The sequence below is a fragment of the Phyllopteryx taeniolatus genome, chromosome 11 (assembly GCF_024500385.1).
Source record: "Phyllopteryx taeniolatus isolate TA_2022b chromosome 11, UOR_Ptae_1.2, whole genome shotgun sequence".
Taxonomy (NCBI): domain Eukaryota; kingdom Metazoa; phylum Chordata; class Actinopteri; order Syngnathiformes; family Syngnathidae; genus Phyllopteryx; species Phyllopteryx taeniolatus.
The window spans coordinates 19,008,352-19,033,964 of record NC_084512.1 but is presented as its reverse complement, the minus strand read 5'-3'; the positions used below and the strand labels follow the sequence as shown (position 1 = coordinate 19,033,964).

General features: G+C 40.4%; 1 protein-coding gene across 8 annotated transcripts in view; it reads left to right on the top strand.

Moving 5' to 3' along the window:
- Window positions 1-25,613, top strand: part of camkmt (calmodulin-lysine N-methyltransferase) — a 126,250-nt gene that overhangs the window by 67,954 nt on the left and 32,683 nt on the right. For all 8 annotated transcript variants that reach the window (XM_061790970.1, XM_061790971.1, XM_061790972.1 and 5 more), the window contains 2 exons: window positions 22,952-23,012; window positions 25,030-25,081. In XM_061790970.1, coding sequence (XP_061646954.1) covers window positions 22,952-23,012; window positions 25,030-25,081 — 113 coding nt within the window. The remainder of the gene's footprint in view (window positions 1-22,951; window positions 23,013-25,029; window positions 25,082-25,613) is intronic.

The window sequence follows — 25,613 nt, the reverse complement described above, 5'->3', positions numbered from 1 at the left end:
AACAAACAAGCAGTTACACTCATACGCACACCAATGAACAACTTTGTCTTCTCTTTTTGGAATGTGGGAGGAAGCCAGAGTACCCGAAGGAAAACCACACAAGCACGGGGAGAACATGCAAACTCCACATGGGAAGGGCAGAGCCGAGATTTGAACCCAGAACCTCTCGACTGTGAGTCAGGCGGGCTAACACTGCGGCGCCGTGCTGCCCTTTTCTATACATTTATTTTCTGAAAAGGAAAAAAGAGAAATGGAGAAAATGATGTCGGTCTAAAGAGTCTCATGTTGATCTCAGTCAGTCAGTCAAATGAGGCAGTTAGTCAAAGCGCTTCTCATCCCTCCTTTATCTTCCCACTGCTCTTTAATAATGTGTAGAATTATTCGTAGTAGTTTTGACTGTCTGGCGCCACTCACGCTAGTGGTTTTACACCCCAGAAGGATTTATCAGTATCCATACAACGCTGACAATCGTGGTGTATCGGGGCCACGGGGGAAGGTGATTTGAGCGAGAGAAAATTACACCTCCGGGAGTAAGAGAAGGAAAATGGAGCGGCGTGGACGAGAGAGACGCATGGAAAGAAAAGAAAAATAGATGGTGATTTCGGCAAAAGTCCAAATGACAGAGAATTGGCAGACAGACACCTGACTGTGTTATTATATCAGCGTCAACAACAGCATGCTCGTCTACTGGGGGAAGGAGGGAGATCATGGCGGGACGCAGGCAGGAATATTAAATAAGAGACCGTCTCTCGGTGTCACAAACAAAACCCAAACAAGTGTGTTTTCTCTTGACTCGTGCGGTGAATGCAAGTCAGCCTATTCAACTTCCCGTTTGTTTTTTTCCATGGCGCCGACGTAGCTCTGCTCTCTTTGTTGTGTTGTATTGTTTGTCGGGGTCAGGCGGAGGAGGTGGTATCACGATGAAGAAGGGGCAATTTGATGGATGTTTGTTGATATCTCTACCACTAGGCCTCTGATTGCCTAACATTAAACCAGCAATAACAGACCAATCTTCCCACTTACACCTCCGCACAACCAGCGGTCCAATTGGATCAAGCCTCCCGTCCCCTTCCTTTCTCTGCCTCCGTCACATTCTTGCTCAGTCGATTCCTTGCTCTTTTCTCCTCTCTCCTGACATGCTTATTAGCTGATATTGATCCAGCCTGGTCAATTGTCAGCTCTTCTCATCCCCGCCGTATTGACGGCATAATCAGCGAGAGAGGACTGCTGCTAGAGATGTTGGATGGGTGGTGAAAGACGGTTTGCAGAGCAATGACGCAGCGGATGATAGGCAGATGAAATGTTCAAAATTATCGGCTGTTGGCTTGTTGACCCACAAAGCTGCTTGTACCTCCTGGGCGCACACCAGGCACAAACGCACTTCGATCCGCCTTTCCTGGAATATGTTTTAAATGCACCAGAATGAAAAAAGAATTTCATATTTACTTGATTGTTTTATGTTTATGCCATAGAAGGGTTTTGAAACAAATACTTACTCTATAATTGTTACATTTACTTTATTTACAATTACTGTTTTTCGTATTTTCAGATTGGAGGCCTGGAACTGTTTTCATACAAATAGTGTCTACTGTAATTATTACTTCGCCACTGCGTGAGCATAGGTTAGTGACCTAGTTAGTGACCATGCCACATTCCAACTTTTTACCTCACTGCTGGAGGAACAGAACGAGAACCCCTTGTAGATAGATTCCATGGAAGAATATTTGGATTTACTTTTAAAGAGCTTTTTACTCAACAGTCCCCAAGAAAGACCAACATTCTTTTAAAAATGTTCCACTCATGTTGGAGCATGTTAAATGATTACATTTACGTATATATTGAATAACCAGAAGGACGGTACTGTATGTTACTTTAGTTTGTACAAGCCCATCATTTGATATAAGAATTTACATTTTTATTTACTGGCACACCTCAAAATGTACACATTTTCTAAAAACCATTCAGTTTTTGCATTCTGGATTTTTTTGTTGTTGTTGTGAAAACTACACAGTCCTCATTTGAAACTTGACTCATTTTACGATTGTTTTTGTATCAGTTTAATTTTAGTAAACGCGGAACAGCTTTACAAACAGCTAGGTCCTTGTCTGCTCACTGTAATCTTTCGTGTTATGTACCATATAACACAATTCTAAGTGAAGGAGGTGGGCATTTTTCCTCTGGAGGTATGTATTCTCAGCTCTCTGTTTGAGCAGTAAAAGTATATTTTGGGCATGTTGGCTAAGTGTTTGCTCTGACGTTTGTTGAAAGGCCAGAGCATCATGTGTGTCGGTAGGTACAACAAGATCACGTCACATATGCCACTTGTGTGTTGTGACTGCGTGGCGGGGCCCCCATAGAGACTAGAATTGACTATGCTGCCTCGCCGCCCAGCTCCAGGGCTCCGTCTCTGGGGAGAGAAGCAGCTGGCATTGCCCCCTTGCTCGCTGGCGGGCTGGCGCCCATCTCCTGTGTGTGACACACACACACACACACACACATGCCACGAGCGGCACACGCTTCTGCGCTGCTCGTTCTGCACATTAAGTTTTAATCAGGCACTTAGCCGGGCATCTGTTACGGCTCTGTCCACGCGGCGCGTTAAGGACCTGTCGCCGCAGGTTACGAGCCCAACAGATCCTCTGACTGATCGAGCCCTGGCCCACTTAGACGCTGACGTCACACTCATTGTATGCGCCCGCTCTGAGGAGCTGCACTAAACCTATTGTTTATAAAGATGCTGTGTGTAAAATTCAGCTTCTAATGACATCCAATTTTGGTGAATGAGAGAGGTGAAAGTTCACTTTTTGACGCATATAGGGATGAAAACCACAGATCAACCTGCAGGTTATCACACCACATCATTTAGTCAAAGATTTTATACAAAAGGAGATGCACTGTAATGAGTAAAAAAGTGACACTTTTGCAGGCTTACTTGAATATGGTGCTTGAAAAGCTATAGATAGATAGATAGATAAGTAGAGTACGTGGATGCAGTAGATGCAATGCAATAAATAGAACGAGATCCCCCTGACGCTGTGGGAGGTCTCTGCAGAACATGCCTTGTGCTGAAAGATGTTGAAAGCCTACTAGAACAGCTCAGCTTTATTTTGGAGTTAATTAGAGGCACTTTAAATGGTGGCATGTGTGTGCTGAATTAGTTTGAATGTGATTGATTGATTCTAAACACAGCCACATCCCGAGTTATAAAAGGGTGTGGACATTTTTATTTTTTTATTTTTTAATCGAGGTGTACAGGTTTTTGGTCACATTAACGGTGGAAATGCTTTTGAAGTGATTTATTTTGGTCTGTTTTTTTTTTGTTTTTTTTTATCACAAAAGCCTGGCATTTGGGTGGGGTGGGTGGGGGGCATAGCCTTTATATCCACTCGATACAGTAGATTATATATAATGTTCAAAGGGTTGTTCGTTTCCTAAAAAGAAGACAAACTTTGTTACTTTTTCTTGTGAAGAAAGATTCAAGTTGTTATAAATGATGTAATGTCAATGTTTATTTTACAGCAGAACCGTGATTTGCGGAGTATAGTACGTAGATAAATAAATTGGCTGACTAAAAAAAGAGACTATAGTGTAATTGTGTCTAAAGGTTACGTAAACTGTGATATTAAAATATTACTACTCCATCGAGGATCCAGATGTTACATCTGATATGGCACGAAAATACGAAGAGTCTAGAAATATATTAAAAATCAAAAAGGGGTCCTTTTTCAGACATAATTAAAACTTTGTGTCCAATTTCTATCATATTAATTAGTTATGACGATAATTTCTGGACACGATAGTTTTTACGGACTCGATAAACTGTCATTTGATTTAGGTGAGGCGTCGTGCAGATCACACAGAGAGCCGACAGACTTGGACGGCTGTGTCATTAGCCGCTAGTGGGCTCATGGAACGCCGGCGGACCGGTACACTCTTCCCGGTGTTGGCTACCTCCAATACTCCACATTCCACAGCCTTGCTCCATATGCAACGCGTGGATTCACACAACAGAGACACTTAAGGGAAAGTTAACTGTTTGTCATCACTATCTAACGAGCTGGCTCGCGAGCGAAATGGCTAGCCTACGAGCTAGCGAGTTGAGCTAAACAGCTTGCTCCACCGCGGCAATGCCGTTTAAAACATCAGCGCTTCGCTCCATGTTATAGTGTGTGTTAGACCCCAATTAACACAAACACAGAAACGTTAACTGTTTATTAAGCATAACTTCAATGGTACACATTATACAGCCAGGTGTTGACTACCGCAAACGTCAACGTATATTTTAAGGGCTCGCCTTCAGCGGACCAACCACACAGTAGCCGGGTAGTCCGTAGTCTTTTTTTGTCATTCCGATTGCCGATCTCTGGTCAACTGTTTACATGTGATGTCATATATTCTGATCGGGTGTATACATGATGTGCACTACATTTAATCGGAACAGCCGTGAGACAATGCGCACTTCGTCGTGAACATCACGTCATTCATCAAGCTGGAGATCCGTCGTCTAGTCAGCACAGTAGTTGGGATTGTTTTTATACATTTGTTTTAAAAGAAAAAAAAAAACGCTTGATTAAAAACAACTTATAAGTAGTGAAAAACAAGGTCTCCGTTGCATAGGAGCTCCATCAGGAGCCACCATATTTACGCCATGAGTAAACGATGACGTCACCTCACATTTACGTCAAGACGAAGCATGCACAGACAGAACTTTTCCCGGCTCTATTCCGAATGGCAAAAATGTGCTTCTGAACAGTTTGGCAAAAGGAATATTGCATCCCTGTAAAACCGAATGAAATTCCATTTGTATTCAGACTCAGGGGGATCCACATCACAGTGTAAAGAAAAGCAATTTAATAGAGAAACAAGAAAGGAAATTACAATAATAATAACAATACTGATTTAAAAGCAATACAATAAAATAAATCATAAATATTAATAAGGGTGGGCCTTATTTTTCATGATTTCAGAGGCATTAAAAAATATATGCATTGTTTATCGTGATTTTTTGGGGGAAACTATATCGTCTTAAAAAATTGTTATCGTGACAGGCCTATTTGTGAGAATGTAGTCAGAATCAGAATCAGAATTATCTTTATTTGCCAAGTATGTCCATAAAACACAAGGAATTTGTCTCCGGTAATTGGACAGAGAACACTTTTGAGACATAAAGACATTGACAAAAAACAAAAACACTCACTGAGCAATAAAGGTTTGCTTGTTATCTGGTAATGCCGGAAATGTTTTCAAAATATTTTTGGACAATTGTGCAAAAAGATGAAGAGTCCTCTAGCACTTAGAGCATTTCGAATGACTAATATTGCAATAGTCCAGTGCATTGACCATTGTGCAAATGGCGCCGAGACTTCAAGTGAGTAGTGCGATAATCTGGGACAATGTTGATTGTGCAAATGTTGCAGATACTCCTCAGTCAGTGCGCAAATGGAGCAGATGCTACTCTGACATGAGTGGCCAGTATTGGTCAACAACAGATATGCAAATAGTGTAGCGCGGCGAGACTACTACAGCGAGTCCACGAGTAATATATAATTGGCCCGACAGAAATGTGACAAAAAATTGCCAGCATGTTGCAATGGAATTGTAGGTTAGGTGTTTAAGAAGTTGATCGCAAGAGGAAAGAAGCTGTTGAAATGTCTGCTAGTTCTAGTTTGCATTGTAGTAGCGTTTAGTAGTAGGTAGAACATCATGGTGGAAAGTGCGTTGACGCTGATTCCCCGTGTCTTTATTTCTTCTTCTTTGTGAAGCGAGGGTATGGTCACGGTTGCCCGCCAACTGGCCTGCCACGACTTATCTTGACGCCGGCGTGGCAATCACAGGCTGGGAGATTGAGCTGTGTTTATTTTGTGTCAAAGTGTTTGCGAGGGCCACAATGCAAACACGCACACACGCGTGCACACACGCACACACACACACACACACACACACACAAGTGTATTCATTCACAGCGTAGAACGCTCAATCGCGACACCCGCTCCTTAAAATGAACGGATGATATCTAGCCGTTCACTATTCACATGGTTCTTTCTCTTTCTCAGCACTGTGATGCCTAATCTCAGTGTATTGCCTGATATGGGCAGCTCCAATACAGTTTCATTCTGTATATCTTTTATTGCTTTTTTTTTTTTTTTTTTTTTTTTTTAAATTGAAGGTACTTTTTTGTAGAATTTGTGCACGTTTTCCTGCAATTTAGGACCTAAAACTCTCTTAAACCTTGCTGCTTTAGGTACCCTTATGGTTGACACCCCGATGGGGGTGTGCTAAAAAGTGGTGTTGTATAGTATTTTGGTACCCTTAGCTACGTTTGACAATCCAGTACGTATAAATTAAGGTAGGCAATTACATAGTAACTCATGATATCCTATCAACGATAAAGTGAGCATACAGCAATTTAGTAATAATCAGTATTTTCGATGTAACCCATCTACAACTATAGTGTTTCCCTGCTACATTGAGGCTCATCGTGCACCTATCTCAGATATGTCTGTCCCCTGCAAGGAAGGGACGTTTATTGTATATGTATAATCAAAAATTTAAGAAATCAAATATCAGTTGATGTCCAATTAAAATTTTCCTTAGACTGAAGCAATGAAACCATTAAGAGAAATTAGAGATTACATGTCATATATTTTCGTCATTTTTTTTTTTTTTTTTTTTTAGATTTAGACAAAATTTTAAGATGCATGTTTTTTTTTTTGCATGGATTTTTTTTTTATTTGGAGTTACATGTGTTAAGTATACAATAGTAAATGTTTTTTTGTTTGGATATTATTAATGTCCAATAAAAAGAATGTTAAAACGCATGGGATATTATTGATGCACATACTTTTTGTTTTGTTTTTTTTCAGACGGAATCAATATCAATATTTGATGCTGCTTAATCCACACTGTATCGATATTTTGTCCCACTCCTGTAGTAGAAATGCCAAAAAATGCTGTTCTTTCCAACTGGTGCCCAGACCAATCACACGCCCCGGCCGCTCTGACTGACAGCTGACTTTGTCTTGGCTGCTGCTGGTAACTGGTGGCAACAAATTGGTCTTGTTTTGCAGGATGATGAGTGTAAGTGGGAGGGAAAGCCAACAAACCAGCGATGGGGGGGGGAGGAGCAGGCAAACAGAAAGGGAGAGCCAGTATTCCTCCCACTCAATTACTGACCCGTGCCGTGTGTGTGGGTGTGTGGGTGTGGGTGTGTGTGTGTGTGCGCGCCCCCTTCCCACTCATCTCAAGGCCCTGACAGTTGTCTATTGTTTGCTTATGTCTGCTGTCCCTACCTACCACAGCAACTCAAAGAAATAGAGGAATGACAACATTATTACTTTCAGTAATAATTTTCTGCTGAGTATTCCTGCTGCTGTCTACACTCATCTGCAGATATAGTATAATGTAGTATAAGTATAATGTAGTCATTCACTGCTGCTGTATTCTCAGTTTTATTGTCTGATGATGTAAATATATACACAGTTATTTTTGGAATTTTTTTTTCAACATATGTAAATTTGAGCATATGGCGGGGACATGTTTAGTCATGTATATAAAAACAAAAATACATAATAAAAAGATTTTAATAATTAGAATGTAATTTTTATTATTAATTAACTTGTACCTATAGCACACCTCTTAAGTGACCCAAGGACACTTAATTATTTTGTTTATTTATAATTATGTAATTATATTTTAAATTATTATACAATATAAATATTTGCTTTTTTCCTAATTTTATAAATTTGAAAAATCTCCAAATAATTGGAATTTCTCAATTTAAAGTGACTGTAAAGTGAAAATAAATGTCTTCTAAATTTGACACACCACAGAAAAGAGTGTTGAAGGATTATAAAAATCATACCAATTATAAGTCTTCAAAATTATAAAAAATCAAGCTGTTTTTCACTCACATTGTGGGCGTGTCCACTAAATGCACGGAAAGCACACCCCACTCAACTGTCAATTAAACCTCAGTTCTACGGCCATGAAAAATGGACGCCTTTAGCATCCTTTTTAAGCCTACATGTTTGAGCTGCGAACATTTACTCACTTAAAGCCTCCGTTGGCTGGAATATATCTCAGCGGGTCGTCGTGGGGCTTTTCCACACTGCGACAATGAGGCGCTCTAAAGCAGCCACACTACCTCGAAGCCCCGGTCCACACGCTGGCTGTCAACGTCTGTCTTTTTCTGCGTGACGTGCGCACACTCACGGGGTACCCTAAAGCAGAAATACCATCTGACTATCAGAAGGGCAAAAATTATTTTTGGGGTGTACCCGTAGCTAGCTATCTAACTGCGCAGTGCAGCTGTGCCAGATAACTGCTGATGCGAATGAAAGCAAAAGTTCCTGTAGAGTGGGATAGGGGCGACGTATGCCACACTCTGAAGTGCATCGTATGGCGCTGTTTCAGCCACGCTCCACGAAATCAGGAAGACTGAAATGGTGAAGAACATTTTAACACATTATCCCCGCAATTCAGTACTACATAGTTGTCAGTCTTTGCATGTTCCAATTATCTTCAAACATGTACAGTACTTAGAAAAGAAAAAAAACGGAGTTTCCTAAAAATTATCTATATGTACATTTAAAAATGTAAAAAAAAATACACAATTGCTTGAACTTTTGCCACTTTCATGTGCCTGTGTCCATTCAACAAAGGAGAATTCACTTTAAGACAGTACACAGGCAGGGAATGCTTACTGTTGGACTGAAGCAGGAATATACTGTACGTATATTTTTCTTCACCAGCATCAGGTTTATTTTGCTACATGAGGTCTAGAGCAGTAATTTTTCTTCCTATTTTTGCCTCAACAGTCTAAAGTAAAAACTCATTGTCTAAAAGTCTTGTCTTGAAACATTTTCCACAATGACGTATCTGGAAGAAGTCCAACCTCCATGTCCTCAGTGAAGACCCTCCCTACCTGGGCGAATGAAAAGAGGCATGGGGGCAATGAGGAAATGGGCTGTGCTTAGCCACACTACATGCTAGCTGTGCTCAAACAATCATTGAATAGACTCATCACAGCCACGGCCCGCCCTGGGGAGCCAGTGATCTGCCTGTGGGCTTTATGGATAACGGGGGTCCCGCCGAGATGCGGAGGACCCGAATGGAGGCCGGTGTGAGAATGTGTGCGTCCTTAGGCTACCCGAGCACGTCCTACTTCCTATGTGCCATTGTATGGAGAGTCTGTCCGCCGTTGTTTGGTCGACAATAACAAGATCACCCAGAGAGAGGCTTTTGATGTGTGCGCGTTCTCACCGCAATTGAATGGGAGAGTGCCTTAACATTATGTGAAAAAAAAAAGCAGGTTGAGAGATTTTGTTTATATAATTATTTATCCTGTAAATTAAAAAAAAAAATACCATCACCACCAATACTCCTCCTACATTACCACAACTACTACTACTACCACATCTAATACCACCCCGATCACCACTAGGGGCTGAACTGACTAGTTGACGTGTTGACTTTACCACTGCCCAATGACGATTAATCAGCAATCACGTGTTTTGGCAACTACATGGGCACCTCGCTGAAATCAAAGGGTGGTGAGGTAGCACAGCTAACCCCCCAAGCGTGTTGCAATATGTTACTACTAATGAGACCGGTAGCATGGTCACTTGCAAAATATGCAAGTCTATCCTCCAATATAACAAAAGAGCAAGTGGTATGCATGCCCATCTGAACAGGCACCCGCTGACGCTAGCTGACGAGCAGCCTTGAATCCTCACCGTCAGCGTCAGTGAATTCACCAAACGCACTCCTGCAACAGTGAAAAGGCAGACAATATACTGTTGTGTCTGCTTTGACGATCAAACGAAGTGGTGGTCGATCAGTAAAATCTTTACTGTAAAAATGAACGGTTGTCATCGCCCAAGAAAAAAAAATCCAACTCGTATACTACTCCTCCAACCCCTACCCCTCTTATCACCATTGGCCAAGTTGCCAGAAAGACAGCAAACCGGTGACAATATAGGAAAGAGCGCAGATATTTTGAGAGGCTGTCAGCAAGCATCAATTAGCCTGTTCAGTGACTGTACGCCTGTATTTCGGCAACAGGCTCTCCATACTTTGCTTTCTAGCCACAGATAGTTGAGCATTATTGTTTAAAAATGAAATATATATATATATATATATATATGTATACGGCCCCTGACATCTGCACAATGTTTAGACGCCGTTCACCAGGCCATTCAAAAGATGGTCGCTACTTCATGGAAACAAGTGGGAGAACCCTGCACACTGTGCGACAGTTCAATCGCTTTCGTCCGCGTCGCTCGATGTGCGGCAGGCCTAAGATGCTCTAAAATGTCAACTGCATGGCCAGGTACTTGGCGGGAAAAGGTCAGTTATGATCCAGGTAACAGTTTTTACTAAATAACTAAAATAACCAATTACATTATAATCAAAATACTGGACTGACTACGACAGACTTGCACTAAGTCCTGGTCAGGTGACCTAGGAGGTTTCTTTAGCAGAGCTGCCCCCACTGCGAAACAAAAGATAACCTTTCGCCACCTCGAGGGTGGACCTTCGTTGACTTCCGTGGGTGCTCTTTCTCCAGGCCTTTTTCTTTTATTCGAACTTCTCAGCAGACCATTCAGTTTAGCCCTGCCCTTCCATTCTTTCCCTCTCCTCGCTCCCCTCTATATCCCCTTGCAGGGTGTCTGACTTGTTCTTGTAATGCAGTTAAGTTCAGCTAGAAAGCTTTCCTTGTAACACCATTTATTTCCCTGCATGACAGCCAAGGTGGATCCGGTGGGGCTCTTGAGGGTTTGCTTGGGCCTGGGTAACAAGAGGAGGGGAAGTAACAAAGGTAGCATCTCCGCCATCCACCCAGTGTGCTAATGGCTCAGATTGCGGCGGACGTATGGTTGGTGAGAGCTAGTAGACTTTCCTCACCATGGTGCACGTCCTGCCTCCTGCTAGGATAATGCAATGGAACTCCACTTAATATCAGTGGTTCGTGTAGATTTAGGCGGGTTTCACAGTAGCGCGTGACCACATACCAACTTGTATGACATTGGCTGACATCATCATCATCTCAGCCAATGAAACAGTGCCTTGTTCTTTAAAAAGGTATTTATGATGCACAAGGACAGTTTCACATTGTGTCCTTTCTAAATTCCTTTGTAGCATGTTGTTGTTTTTTTTGGCATCTCATCTTCCAATTGACCAATTTACAGAGAACATTTCTCCTCATCTGTCTGCTGCCATCGCCAGACTATAACGTTCTGTGGAGCAGCGAAATATCCAGCCAACAAGGCGACGTAGTTGTCATACAATGTGCGGGGACAGAGAGTACGAAAATAAGCTGGTGGTGGATGAGAATAGCGGTTAGCTTCACTGGCCTCAGCTATTCTGCTAACAACTCGTCTTAAAATATTCACACACTGTAAGCAGCAGCGGGGCTATGGGAGTGCAGTCGTGGAATGAGGGCAGCAAGCGGCATGAAATTAAGCTCCCATCTTTGTCACCAGAAAGTTATGTTCAATAATGTGCAACTGTGTGATGACAAGAACTTTATTCATCATAGAAGTTGTATGATACAATACAATACTCACCAACAACATCACACTTGTTGCTTTTATAATACTGACATCTGTGTATACAGCTGGCGTGTGCTACAAGCCTGTGGAAATATTTTACCAAAAATGAGACCGGTAAGCATGGTCACTTGAAAAATTTGCAAGTATATCCTCAAACACATATTTTTAAATTTATTTTCTGCCAAGCTATGGAAAACAAAATGAGACTGGCCAGCGTAATGGTAAGTTTTTAATTATTTGTTTGTATGCCTGTCCATCGAAATGCCTTTACGTGAAATGTCCTGAAAAAGCTATTGTTTTTAATTATTTGTTTTTATTTGTTTGTGTGCCTCTCCGTCGGAATGTCTTCACGTGAAATGTCCCGAAAAAACTATTAATGACGTCATCGATTAATCGACTTCGAATCTCGCTTCGTCACATTGGCGTCGACTACAAAAAGTCTTTCGTCGTTCAACCCGTAGCTTGTATACTCACTTCACCCTAAAAAAAATATTGAATTTGTAGTTTTATTGTGTCTTGTTAAAATATGAGCTCATTTGAATGAAAATTGTCTGTATTAGACTATGAAACGATGCCAATTTTGTCGGGGGGACACCCAGTTAGCTGCACTCCTCAGCATTTGCTACACTTTGTACAAAATCTAATAAAAAGCTGCATGTTCCAAAATAATGGAAATATATATGGGCGTAAACAACCACAACCTGTCCCATCGACCATCTTTTGTTTATGATTCGGCATGTTTATACAGCAATACATGCAGTAAAAGGGGTTAAAAAAAATTAGGTTATACTAGTAATGTCAGTTTGCCTTTTATTTGACCACAAATTAGATCCAATAACTATTTTATTGTATGTACAAATGAATGTATGTACCTTTCTGCCAGTGTTGTCATATCGTTACGAATACAACTGTTCTCTGAGACTGTCATAACAAAGGCTACATTAAGCGTCCTATAAGAAGGGTGCAAGTGAAAATGAAAGGAGGCAGGGATAAGGTGAAGGGAAGAAGAGGAGGATTAAGGCAGAGGAAGGTGACAAGCGTGTAGGGTGACATCGCTGCGAGGTTTCCGCTCTAAAACGGAGTGCTAAAAATCATTTCAACTCCGATAAAGCTCGGAAGCGCTCAGGGATGTGTGCCCCCCGCCCCCCTTTCCCCTCCTCTGCCTCTCCGGTGAAGCCCCAGTGCACTGGCAGCCTTGAGGCAGACCCCCCCCTTGCAACTCCTTCTTACATGAATGTGAATAGAACACACACACACGCACGCACGCACGCACACACACGTGCCAAGATGGGAGTTGTGCCGCTTGGCTAAAGAGGGAGGATGCAGATCCGAGAGCCCCCAGGCCTCATTTCCCTCCTGACATCTGCAAATGAAAACACTGCCTCCCTTGTCCCAGTCATAGCTGCAATATTAGATATATGCATCAAATATGATAACTTTTAACACAACAACGTAAGAAGCCCCAAACATGACATGGAGGACAAATATAAATTAAATCGGGGCCACAATATAAACAGTGTATATAAAGTCTACACACCCCTGTTCAAATGTCTGGTTTTTATGATGTACAAAAAAAAAAAAATGAGAACAAGGTATTTCATTTCAAAACTTTCCTTTTTCTTTTAACATTCTTCAACATCTAAATTATTTTAATGAATGTGGTCTGTAACCTGTACAACTCAATTGAACAAGAAATCTAATCTTAATCTAATCTTAATGAAACTCTCCCAAAAACGTGGGAAAATGGTCTGATGAAACCAAGGGTCAACTTTTGGACCATAATTCCAGAAGTTATGTTTGGTGTAAACCCAACATCTTTAAAAGAACATGGTGAGAGGAGCATCGTGCTATTCTTCAGATGGAACTGGGGCCTTGGACAAGGTGGATGGAATTATAAATTCAGCCGCAGCTCACATCTAGGCACTCGGACGCAAACTCGCCGACATCACACGCCATCCCACCAGGCTGTGTGTTTACAGTGTGTTTAAAAAATTTTTTTTATTTGTATTTCTTTTAAATGTGTTGAAAGCATGTGGGAGGGGTGAACAATATATAAAAAAAGATCTCTTTAGTGCAAATGGTCACCTGTTGCTGGTGGGTCACTGTTGTTGACTTCTATTGCAGTGTCCAGCGGGTAAAGAGTATAGTCCGCTTGCATTGGAGCCAAGTGGGGCAGTGAACCCCCCGACCCCCCACATCCATTCAGAAGCTTTTGGCTATTTCCTGACGCTCCAGTCCCTTCTGTTCAATCTTCTAATTGTTCTAACTTTCTAGAGACCTCCAAGAGAGCCGAGTGCAGGTGACATCCATTCGTTTGGCAGGCTCGCCTTCCTTCTCCAAGGAGGGCGTCGACATAAGCGTCGGCATAATGCGAGTGCGTGCAATTTAATCTCTGCTTGTCACCGCTCTTCGTACGCCAAACAGCGAGCGAGGCTGTCGTCCGCCCGCCAAAGCAGAGCGCTGATATGTCTATTAGCCTCGTGTGTATTTCTCCTGCATGTCAGCACCATCTTTTGCTCTCTGGTCCACACTTCAGTAAGACTCGCTCGTCTTTCCTCTCATCGTGGAAGTACACCAGACAAAGTGAGGCGAACGCAATGATGAGCCCCTATTTGGAAGGTACTCAAAGTGTTAGCGCTACTGCAAACAGCTTTGGAAAAACAAATAAATTAAATAAAAGGACTAGAATGGCACTCAGGCATCTGCTAAGGGCAAAAGGATCGCCAAATTGTACACCTTCATACTTGCACACCTCCTCCATCTCGGAGAACTGTGCAGATTCAGGATATTATTTTATTTATTTATTTATTTACACTTTCTCTGTGTTACTGTGTTACAAAATCTCAGTTTTATTGTTCACCATTGTCCCGAAGTAATCTTTTAAAGAAAAAATTTTTTTTTTTAGGATTAGGGTTAAATATCGCCAAATGTCTCTGCTGCCAAATTTGATATAGAATACAATTGTATATCATATTATTGTTTAACAATTTGGATATTTATTTTTAGTCATGTGCAACATTAATAGTGTCAATTCCTGTCCCTTATCTTATACAAGTGCATCAAAATAAATCAGATTATCATAGAAAAGTCCATTTATTTTATGTACAGTAGTTCAGTTGAAAAGTGAAACTAATGTATCATATAAATTCATTAAACACAAAATACTTTTCAGAAGGCCGATTCCTACCGTAATGTTGATTGTTTTATGTATTATTTGAAGTTTTTGAGACGGTGAATTTTTTTTTTTATTAGCTGTAAGATAAAATCATCAAAATGATTTAAAAAAAAGTGTCACTTTGTATGTTGTGACTCTATATGAGTTTCACTTCTTGAAAAGATTTAATTTAACCTCTGAAATAAAGTAACTTTTCCATGACATTCTACTTTATTGAGGTATTCCTGTATGTTTCGTGTGGGAATTCTGTCCAAGTTCTGAACTGAAAAATCCAAATACTAAAAGATGTACTGTTACAACCTTACCGACAACACATAACTTTCTTAAATGCATCAAATAGTTGTCCATAATGCTGATACCTATAAAAAAAAAGCATTCAGGTGAAAAACAGGAAAAAGACAATACAATGAGACTTTTGCTGCAGGAAGGAGAAGCACCATGTAAGAAGCAAATAAAGCGCGTGTGAGCCAGACAAACGTGACGACGAGCTAGCGGTAGATAAAAGGAAGGCGCACTTATTTTCTTCTTTCGTCTTGCTGCTTTCTTGACAGATGGGCAGACAGGTGTGTGGCAAGCAAGACAGCCGCTGCAGGGACAGTCAGACCGGCGAGCTGGCATTTTGCTGCCGATAAGTAAGCTATCAGCGGAAAGGGATAAATAGCAGAGTAAAGATTGGTGCCGGCCCCCTCGGAGAAGGGGGCGGCGGGCGGGGGGGGGTTGAGGTTTGGGGGTGCCACGATGCAGGCGTGGCGGGCAGATAGCCCCTTGCTCTCATTATACTCTGCCTAATCCAAAATGCTGTTTACTCAGAGAGAGAGAAAGAGAGAAAGTGGCCACGCTTATCGAAGCCCTGCACAGAGTGTGCAGCGAGCGGACGTCAAAATGAGCCTTTTCCAATGGAAAAAGGGATCAGCGGCGTCTCCCAGGCAGACTGTCGGCCACAATGTCGATGCTTATCGCCCCCGCTGCCTGCTCCTCTTGGTGAAAGGCGACGGGGCTATCTCGGCTGCCTGTTCACGCCACCGGCTCATAATTGCTCCCATTGTTGGTTTTATTAATAATATCCCGTGCCTAATAGGCATTAGAAGCACATACACGCATGGCGAGAGCTGCCTGAACGGCAAGGCAAAAGCTACTCATATGATTTTCGCAAAACTGGAACTGGTGGCGTGGTTAAAGGACGATACTATAAAAGTATCAAGTTTGTCAGTGATTTTTTTTTTTTTTTTTTTTTTATGTACTGAATACAACTGCCAGGACTTACCTTCACTTCTTTGGCTTATGTGCACCACTTTGTAATGCACGTTACTGCCACCTGCAGGACTGGAGTGGATTAATAGCGACCACAGCTAAGGATGAGTTCGTATTCGGCAGTTTTCTGCTATGTTGCACAATCATACAGTCTTAAAGAAGCTGCTAAGCCTAGTTGGAGGTCAACGTTTGAGCGAGTCCTTTTTTAAAATTTTACTCAGTTTTATCCTTTTCAATTTAATGTTATTTTTTGCATTTATTTGTGTTATTATTGTTATTTGGTTTCATCCATTCCTCCGTTTTCCGTACAGCATATCCAACTAGGGTTGCGAGTGTGCTATAGTCTATCCCAGCTGACTTTGCACAAGAGCCGGTGTACAACCTGGACTGGTTGCCAGCCATTTGCAGTTATTTAATTTTGTTACATATTAATTGAACTTTATATAATTGATAGCCTAACAACTTAAATATTAATTTTATTTTTTTAATGTAATTGTATTTGTTTTTTTCATGCAATTATATATGCTCTTGTTTAAGTAAAAGCTATTTAATTGATTAGAAAAACGTTTGCAACATTTTTTATTGGGAATTTAGTCAGGAACTATACAGAAAAAAATACCTCCATGCTACATTCCATCAAACTTGCCAGCAACAGCATTGTTTTCCATTCAACCAAATCATTTCTACTAACTGTGGATGATTTTTTTAAACAAAATGCACAGAAAAATGATAAAACCACACCTTCCGATTAGGTATACTGTAATTGGAATTTGTAAATGTCCTGCGCAGGTTATTTTTCACACAAATAGAAAACAGTAGATTGGAATATTCCATTTACATTGGTATTAAGCGCCTACAATGCTTGTAGGATTTGACTCAACCTACCGTACGAAACTCAATACTGTACTTTTACCTGCGCACCCACCTCTTTTTCGGCAATCCGTCGTCACACAATAACAGAACACACACGCGGTGGTCTTGTGAAGTGTGTGTCCCCGGTCGAGGCGGGCCGGGGTAATCCCGGGCCTCCGACTAAAGTAGCCGCGTGAGAGGACAGATTGTCAGTTGATCATGGCCAGCCGAGAGCCTTATCCCTTATTGGATCGGCCATGGAGGAGGCTTAGGAATTATCTGAGGCCTCGCTTAATGTGGAGTCGGATCAGCGCCAGAGAGCCACACGGCCCCAAGACACACCGGGCTCGAAGAGAGACGCTTGTGTGTATGCGTGTTGGTGGGGTACACAACATGGTGCGTGTTCACAAAGCAACATCACGGCACACTTAACCCCATCTTGACACCATCTCGCCCGCGACGCTCCCTTGTCTATGTTTTGCCATCCAATAGCCGCCGCCGCCTCCTCGAAGAAGAAGAAGCCCCCTCTCTCCGCTTTCTCCTTCTCTTCCTCGCATTATCATCTTCTTTTTAGTCGTCACCGTGCTGTACATCCCATTTTGTCCGCAATTTCCTCTCGTTTCTGTCCTTTGAAGAAAACCGTCTCCCACTTGTTTCTGTCCGTTAAAGAAAACCGTCTCCCACTGTGCACCGCTTTATCTTGGAAATTTTCCAAATTATTCAAACCAAATCATCTCTCTGAGCAGTATGAGTGTAACTTGAAATTCATTTTTCATTTATTTTCAAATACGCTTTTAGTAAAGTATTTTTAAAATTGTATAGCCATTTAATGTAATCATTTCATTTTGTAATACTTTGTTTTAACCAATTTACAAACACTGATCATGTTTTAATTCAATATTGTACTTTATTTTTTTATTTGTCTTTTTTTAAATTATTATTTACTAGTAATTTACTATAGTGATTACTTAATGTAATATAAATGTTTTTTTAACCAATTTGAGAACAAGGACTTTCGCTCTGAGGTTTTAAATAAATAAAAAATGAAAGGTTAATCTAATACATATTTTAATATTTAATATTGTACCAATGTATTTCATAATCTGACTTAATACCTCTGTAAATTGGTAAATATAAGTTTTTACAAATTTGTACGTCTCTCCGATTATTAAGTTTGTATTATTTTTGATTTTTTTTCAAATTAAACAAATAAGGTTTGTATTGAAACTTTATCCCCAGTGACACGTTTATTTTTATTTTTAGCCTTGTGTTTCTGAGCTGCATATTTTTTAACATAATAGCCATTATATTCAGTAGTATAAAAAGTAATCAAGCTTTTATAAACCAAAAAAAAACCAAACTATTTTCAACAGAACCCTCTCTCTGATAGACATTTTTATTTGATTATTCACATTTTTCATAATATATACGTACAGTATATTACACCGTGAGAAACCCAAGCAAGTTGTAATTGGAAAACGTAGCAAAGCACAACTATTTTAGAGAGCAGCGTAATTCCTGAGTCCTAAATCGCGCTGATTTCAAGTGGCTGAGCCCCTGAGTTATTTTCAGGCAGTATTCCCCTAAATTCTACCTGGATCACCTTCGCTTAGTTGCTGATTCCCTCACCTGAGAGGATGTCTGGGTTACCGGGTTACCTCTTGTGGATAAGCACAAGACAACAAGCGGGATGGACGAGTAATTCCATCCCCTTTGCTTGTGATTACCGACAGCTACTGAGGGTCAGATTAGCTGTGGACCGGGCCAAGCCGTAAATCCCGTGGAGTTCCCAGGGTGAGCGGTGGGTCAGCAAGCCGTGGACGCATGAGTGCTTAGCAACGTGGCCTTTACGCCGGCGTTCACGGACAACGTGCGGTTGCTAGCGCTGAGTCCGTTCAGGTCATACAGTGGTGCATTGACTTATGAGTGCCATAGTCTTAAGGTTTTTTGGAGTTACGAGATGATTTATTTATTTTGTTTATTGACCGTGACTAGCAGTCAAACACACAAATCCAAAATGAGAACACTCTCAACGAGCTGCTGTAGGCCACAACTCGCTCCCAGACGCTCGCACGCAGACTCACCGGCTACTGATGTCAACAGTAGGCCACACCCCTTAAAGGCACATACCCAACACACAAATACTACAGTACATACAGTAATTAATTGCACTTTATAAAACCCGTGTATTTTTTTTACCTACTCTTTTATTGTTTTATTATGATTTTATACAATACAGTGCTATTTTTCTTAGCGTAAAAAAAAAAAAAAAAAAAATGGGAGTGGCTTTTTGGGCAAGTTAATGGCATTTCAATTAATTTCAAAGGGAAAATTGCATGATTTTTTTTGGGGGGGGGGGAATGGGAAAATACATGCTAGTCATACAAATACTGGGCATTTACAATCTGGTCGTGGTCCAAATTAAGGTGTATTTGTCTTTGTGGAGGTTGTGGTGTTATAGTCATTTCTCAATTAACTTTGTCCTTTTTTTTTTTTTTTTTTTTTACTGCGTGCAGCCTCATTATTCCACACATGCTTTTTAAACTATAACTTGACAGGTTACTGCCTGCCGCTGATTACTTACTACATTAAACTGAGACACACACACACACACACACACACAAGCGCGCTTTCCTCATCTCGTAATTGAAGGTGAGAAATAATTTCATTATCCGCAGGAAAGAGTAATCTGCTCTCGAACTCCTGATCCCCTCATTTCCTGCAGAACACCTCTACCTGGGAGGTGAACACACACACAGACACACAAACCTTCCTATCACCCAGGGCTATTAATGTTATTGGAGTCCGGGATTAACCATCAGATTCACATATGCTTTACAAAGCTTTTTGATTTAGTGCTGCTTTCACACGCGCACAGTTTTTGATGGAAGATGTTTGCATGCGATAAAGCAATGTTTAAATGATTGTGAAAATAGACTAAAGTGATGTTTTACTGCAGTGTGTGCGCCTGCGTGTCATTGTTGTGCTGTTGTATCTCGGCTCGGAACGTAAGTTTCTTTATCATCCTCTGGCGTTCATGCGCCGGGCGTCTACTGGGAGTCATGGCGACACAAGTGTGGAGAGGAGGGCCAGGGCAGTCAATGCAGGGTTCAGAGGTCATCGTCGCTTTCATGGACCGCAAGGTTGCTAACAGGAGGCGGGGAGGGAGGGTGGGAGGAATTCGGACAATAGCTGACATGCACTTGTTGTCGAGGATGAACTGTGAAGTGTCCAGTACAAGCTGTTTAACCTTTACAACTTTACCATAGCAACAACGATTGTTTGGAATGTGACTCAAGATAATACGTCATAAAGTTGTATTTCATTTAAAAAAAACTAAAGTGTAACAAAATCCTCAGCGGTTTTCAGCAGCTATACGTTATGATCATTAGAGTAAACATTTTGAACAAGCTATATTAAAACTGTTTTCTCCCTTAAATGATGTTTTATGGTTATAAATTAACCATAAACACCTTACCATTTCATTGTATTCAAAATATTTTAATCCTTGTAAATCTTTTTTTTCTTTTTCTCTTTTTATTCTCGTAATATTACAGCTTTTTTCTCGTAAACTAACTACTTAATAGATACTTTTTCTCTTTTTGTTGTAATTTCTTCTAGTGAAATTATGAGCATTTCTCACAGTGCAAATTTTTTCACATACATTTTTAATATCATATTGTGACTTTGTTCTTCACTCTTCGAAAGAAGTTATGAGTTTATTGTTGTAATATTATGATTTTATTTTACGTGAAATTATACATTTCTCTATTACTTTTTATTTCTACTAATGTATGAAGGAAATCAAGGCAGCACATTAGTTTCATCTTTTTTTATCTTCATAAAATAAAAACTTTATTCACCTACTGTAATATTACAAAGGTATTGTAAAATTATTATTTTTTCCTAAATACCAACTTTATTCAGTTATTTTTGTCAGCTTACTTTTTTCATAATAGGACTTTTGCCTCCAAAAACAAATTCTGACTACTTCTGACTTTTTCTTACAAAAACATTTGAAATATATATATATTTTTTTACATAATGTTAATTTATTTTCCTAAAATTACAACTTAATTCGCATAATATTTTGATATTTTTAAATCTCTCTCTAAGTATGACTAATCCCATAAGGGAAATCAATCCAACACATTATTATAAAATTAAACTTTCTGTGGTAAAATATCAACAGTAGTCTGTCAATATTATTATATTATTGTAAATTTACTTTATTTAATAATATTGTGACATTTTCCTTCTAATATAATGACTTAAATTCCGGTAAGGGTAAACTAAGGCATGGTGTTATTCTTTCTCTTTAACTGTCGTTAAATCACAACTTTCTTTTGTAAATTACATTTAAACTTTTTCTAATAACGTGATGACTTTTTTTCTTTTAAAAGTGCAATTATTTTAATGTTATAGCTTTATTTTTGTGAAATTATGACTTTGTCACAGTGCGACATTTCCTCCTAAACATATTTCCATCCATTTTCCGTACTGTTTTTACTCACTTGGGTCGCGGATGTGCCCCAGCTATCTTTGGGTGAGAGGCGGGGTCCATCCTGAACTGGGCGCCAGCCAATCGCAGGGCACATATAAACAAACAACCATTCGCACTCACATTCACACCTACGGGCAATTTAGAGTCTTCAATTAACGTACCGTGCATGTTTTTGGGATGTGGGAGAAAACCTACGCAAGCACGGGGAGAACATGCAAACTCCACACAGGCGAGGCCGGATTTGAACCAGACACCTCAGAACTGTGAGGTAGTCGTCCACTGTGCCGCCTAAACATATTTTATAACTGTATTTTGACTTTATTCTTCACTCTTCTCTTTCATTGTAAATATTACTTAATCATAAAATTACAACTTCATTCTTTTAATATTTTGATATTATTATTATTATTATTATTATTATTATAGTCTTCGATCTTCCCAGTATGTTCAGCTCATGAAAAATGGGAGCAAAAACAAAAATGTTCCACTTTATTCTCATCCTTGTGACATTACGGTTGTGAGTTTATGACTTTTTTTCTATTTGTATTGTATACAAACTACTGTGACAACAACAACAAACTTTCCAACTATGCCACACTGATGATCGAAGGCCAAAGAGGGACAACAACATTCAAAATGTCACCTTATTCAAGTTGTACATACATATCTTGACATTCTCGAGATGCACACTTTCTCCTTTGGCTCTTATTGTGTGTGTGTGTGCGTGTGTACAACATCAAGTCGAGATGTATGTGTGTGTGTTTTTTCCCTTATGACGAAAAGGCATATTTGGACACTTTATCAATAGGCATTATTAAATCCTGCTTGCTCCAGCTAATCTTGGTGAGCAGGAGTGAGAATGACACACACACACACGCACACACGCACGCTGATGTCCGCCCCATGACTTGAAGAGAGAGCGTTTGTAAGCCGCTTATTATATTGACCAGCTCCTTCTCCGGCAGACACCCTCCCTCGCTGCTTTTTGCTCTCCTCTTCTTCTTCTCTCACTTTTCTAAGCCCCCCCACCACCACCTCCTCCCCACGTTGTCACCCCACACAACTCCTTCCCCGTCACGCACACATATGGACACAGGAACGCGCCGATGCATGTGGCGCTAAAGCTGCAGCGTCTCCTTCAAAGCCAGAAAGCTGAAGTTTTATTCAAATGAATGTTTGCTTCTTCCACTGCCAATGTGTGTGTGTGTGTGTGTGTGTGTGTGTGTGTGTGTGTGTGAGTGAGTGACATGACTGGGCTGAGCATCCAAGTGTGTGTTACATGCACAGCAGAAGGAGAAGGGCTGACGGTAGGTGATAAGCCAGATAGGCCTGCATGCTGTGATTATCACCCAGTGGACCTCCTGTCACACACACACACACACGCGCGCGCGATGAGAGTGAGAGTGTGTTGTAAGGATTTAGGGCAGACAGACAGACGGCCAGAGGAATAAGACTTGGATGACAAGGCAAGGTGGAAGCCACCAGAGAAGCAGGCTGGAAAACAAACAATGCGTCCAAACGGCTTCCACTGATTGGATGCCATAAGAAACAGTTTTATTGGAAGCAATATTAAGCTGATTTTGCTCATTTTTGCTCTGTGCGTTTGTTTGTTGTCAGGTGTGTGGCCATCAGAGGAGGCCATGGCTCATTACTGCCTGCAGAACCGTCACATGTTCACGTAAGTTGACCATCAAGCTGTAATACAGTTTATGAAGGAATGTATGAATAGGTATATAATAAACAAAGCAAGAACGCATCACAAGTGACTCATACTGGTATACCTGGAGATGTAAGTCAATAAACGGCTGCCTGTGGAAGTAGCTGTCTTCAACTTAAAAAAACAATAAAAAGAAAAAGTCTCACCTCCAATTAACGCCCCTTAAATTGTTTGTCCCTTACATTTTTTAATTTTTAACCCATTTGTACGATAAAATGTATTAGATTGTCACAATCTACTGGTAAAATAATTGTCATGCTGTAAGATCATACTGTATAGATGAATGGTGGGCAAGGTATGGCCTGGGGTCCACATACAGTCCACGCCGTTCTTTTATCTGGCCCACCGAGCATTCACATAAGCAAGCGCCCTGTAATATTAGTGGCATTAACTTACCCGTTTTTTGCCCTTAAATATTTTTTTTAAAAATGTATTTGTTTGTATTTATTTTGCTCATTAAATCATTGTTTAATTGATATATTGTAAATAACAACAAATATTTTTGTAAATAAAGAATTGCAAATGTAGCTATTGAGCACAAATGTTTACCAGACCCTGGTATAGACTGTATATCATATAATAATATTTTTTGGATTTTTGATTTTTCTATTAATGTATATTGAAATGTGATCGTCACAACTTTCGGCTTGTCTCATCAGGGATTGTCACAGCAAGTCATTACATTATTTATTTGGCATAGTTTTGAAACATGAACTGATATTTAATGAAGTGTTACAATTTGTGGAAAAACATGATCATATATGAAATTACAAATTGTTTGAAAAAATGCATTTGTAAAAATGTCATTCGCCACTAATAAATGCCTTGTACATGAGTAATTGACGCAGTCAGTGAGCCATTAACTGAATGTATACAGTATATCTTTTTGCTTTTACTTTATAGCTGAGTAATTTGCTCCATCCAGCTGTTTTCTATTATTTTGGCCAACTTTATATTCATTAAATGGCCACGTTTCAGATGACTTGGCTGGATGTAAACACTGTGTCATATGTCGTCACTTACGCACCAATGTGGCCTGAAAATCACCCGAGGCACGCTTTGATTTTTTTACGCTGAAGGAGGAACGTCACCCTTTGATTTCCTGCTTTAACATTCAAGAGGCAGGTGGTGGGCCGTGCGGGGGGGAAGAGGGCTATTGATTATCGTATAGCGTGGTGAAGGTCAGTGAGACAGAAAGAAAGAGGGGAAAAAAAGACAGAGGGATGAAGGTACCTGGGATGAAAGTGGACAAGGCCAAAGATGGAGGGGAAGGCCAGATAAAAGTAGGAAGAAGATCAGAATCAGAATCATCTTTATTTGCCAAGTATGTCCACAAAACACACAAGGAATTTGTTTGCGGTAGTTGGATCCGCTCTAGTACGACAACAGAACACTTTTGAGACACAAAGATATTGAGAAAAACAGTCACTGAGCAATAAAGGGTTGCTAGTTATCTGGTAATGCCGGTACAATTTATTTTTAATTTTTTTTGGGGACAATTGTGCAAAAAGATGCAGAGTCCTCGAGCACTTAGAGCAGTTCGAATGACTAATCTCGCAATAGTCCGGTGCAATGACCATTGTGCAAAGGGCGCCGAGACTTCAAGGAGTGTATGCGGTTTAAAATGACGAGTAGTGCGATAATCTGGGACAATGTTGGTTGATTGTGCAAATGTTGCAGATACTCCTCAATCAGTGTGCAAATGGAGCAGATGCTACTCTGACATGAGTGGCCAGTATTGGTCAACAACAGATGTGCAAATAGTGCAGCATGGTGAGACTACTACAGTGAGTGCACGAGTAGCATATAATTGGCACGACAGAAATGTGACAATATCATTGATCTTAAATGTATCATAATAACATGTGATACAAATGAAGGGACTGTGTGTGTGTGTGTGTGTGTGTGTGTGTGTGTCAAAGTGCCAAAATAGGACTGTCTCAATAAGGTGAATGTCTTTCCCACTCTGTCCTCTCAGGGGCGCCGTTTGTGAGTTAGCAGGCGGGATGACCTGCCTCGCTGGACTCATGGTAAGTGAAACATTGACACACACGGACACACGCACACAGACACGCGCGCACACACAATTTGCAGGGGAAATGCCTAATTAAATGGTCCCTCACAGATCAATACAGCGTGGCCACATGGACCATGGAGGATCCCTTGAGACCTTATTTCACTATTTTCTAGGAAAGCAAAGTCTGTGTTATTGTCATAAACCCAAGCACCAAAGTACAGTGGCGCCTTGAGATACGAGCGACCCAATTTACAAGTTTTTAGAGATATGAGCCTCGGTTTGGATGATTATTTTTTTTTTCTTTGACTTACGAGCACTTTACTCAGAGAGACAGCAGTTCACATTACAAAAACGCAAATACATTCTCCACTATTTTTTTATTGGGAAAAGCGAATTCTAAATAGTGTTATTCATATTAGGATTATGTTTTATTATTATTATTATTATTATTATGCAGCGTTCTATAATATGAAAAACCTGCATTTTTAGTCTAATTAAAGTGCATGGCTTGTGTGAATATTTATGGACTCACATATACTGTTTCT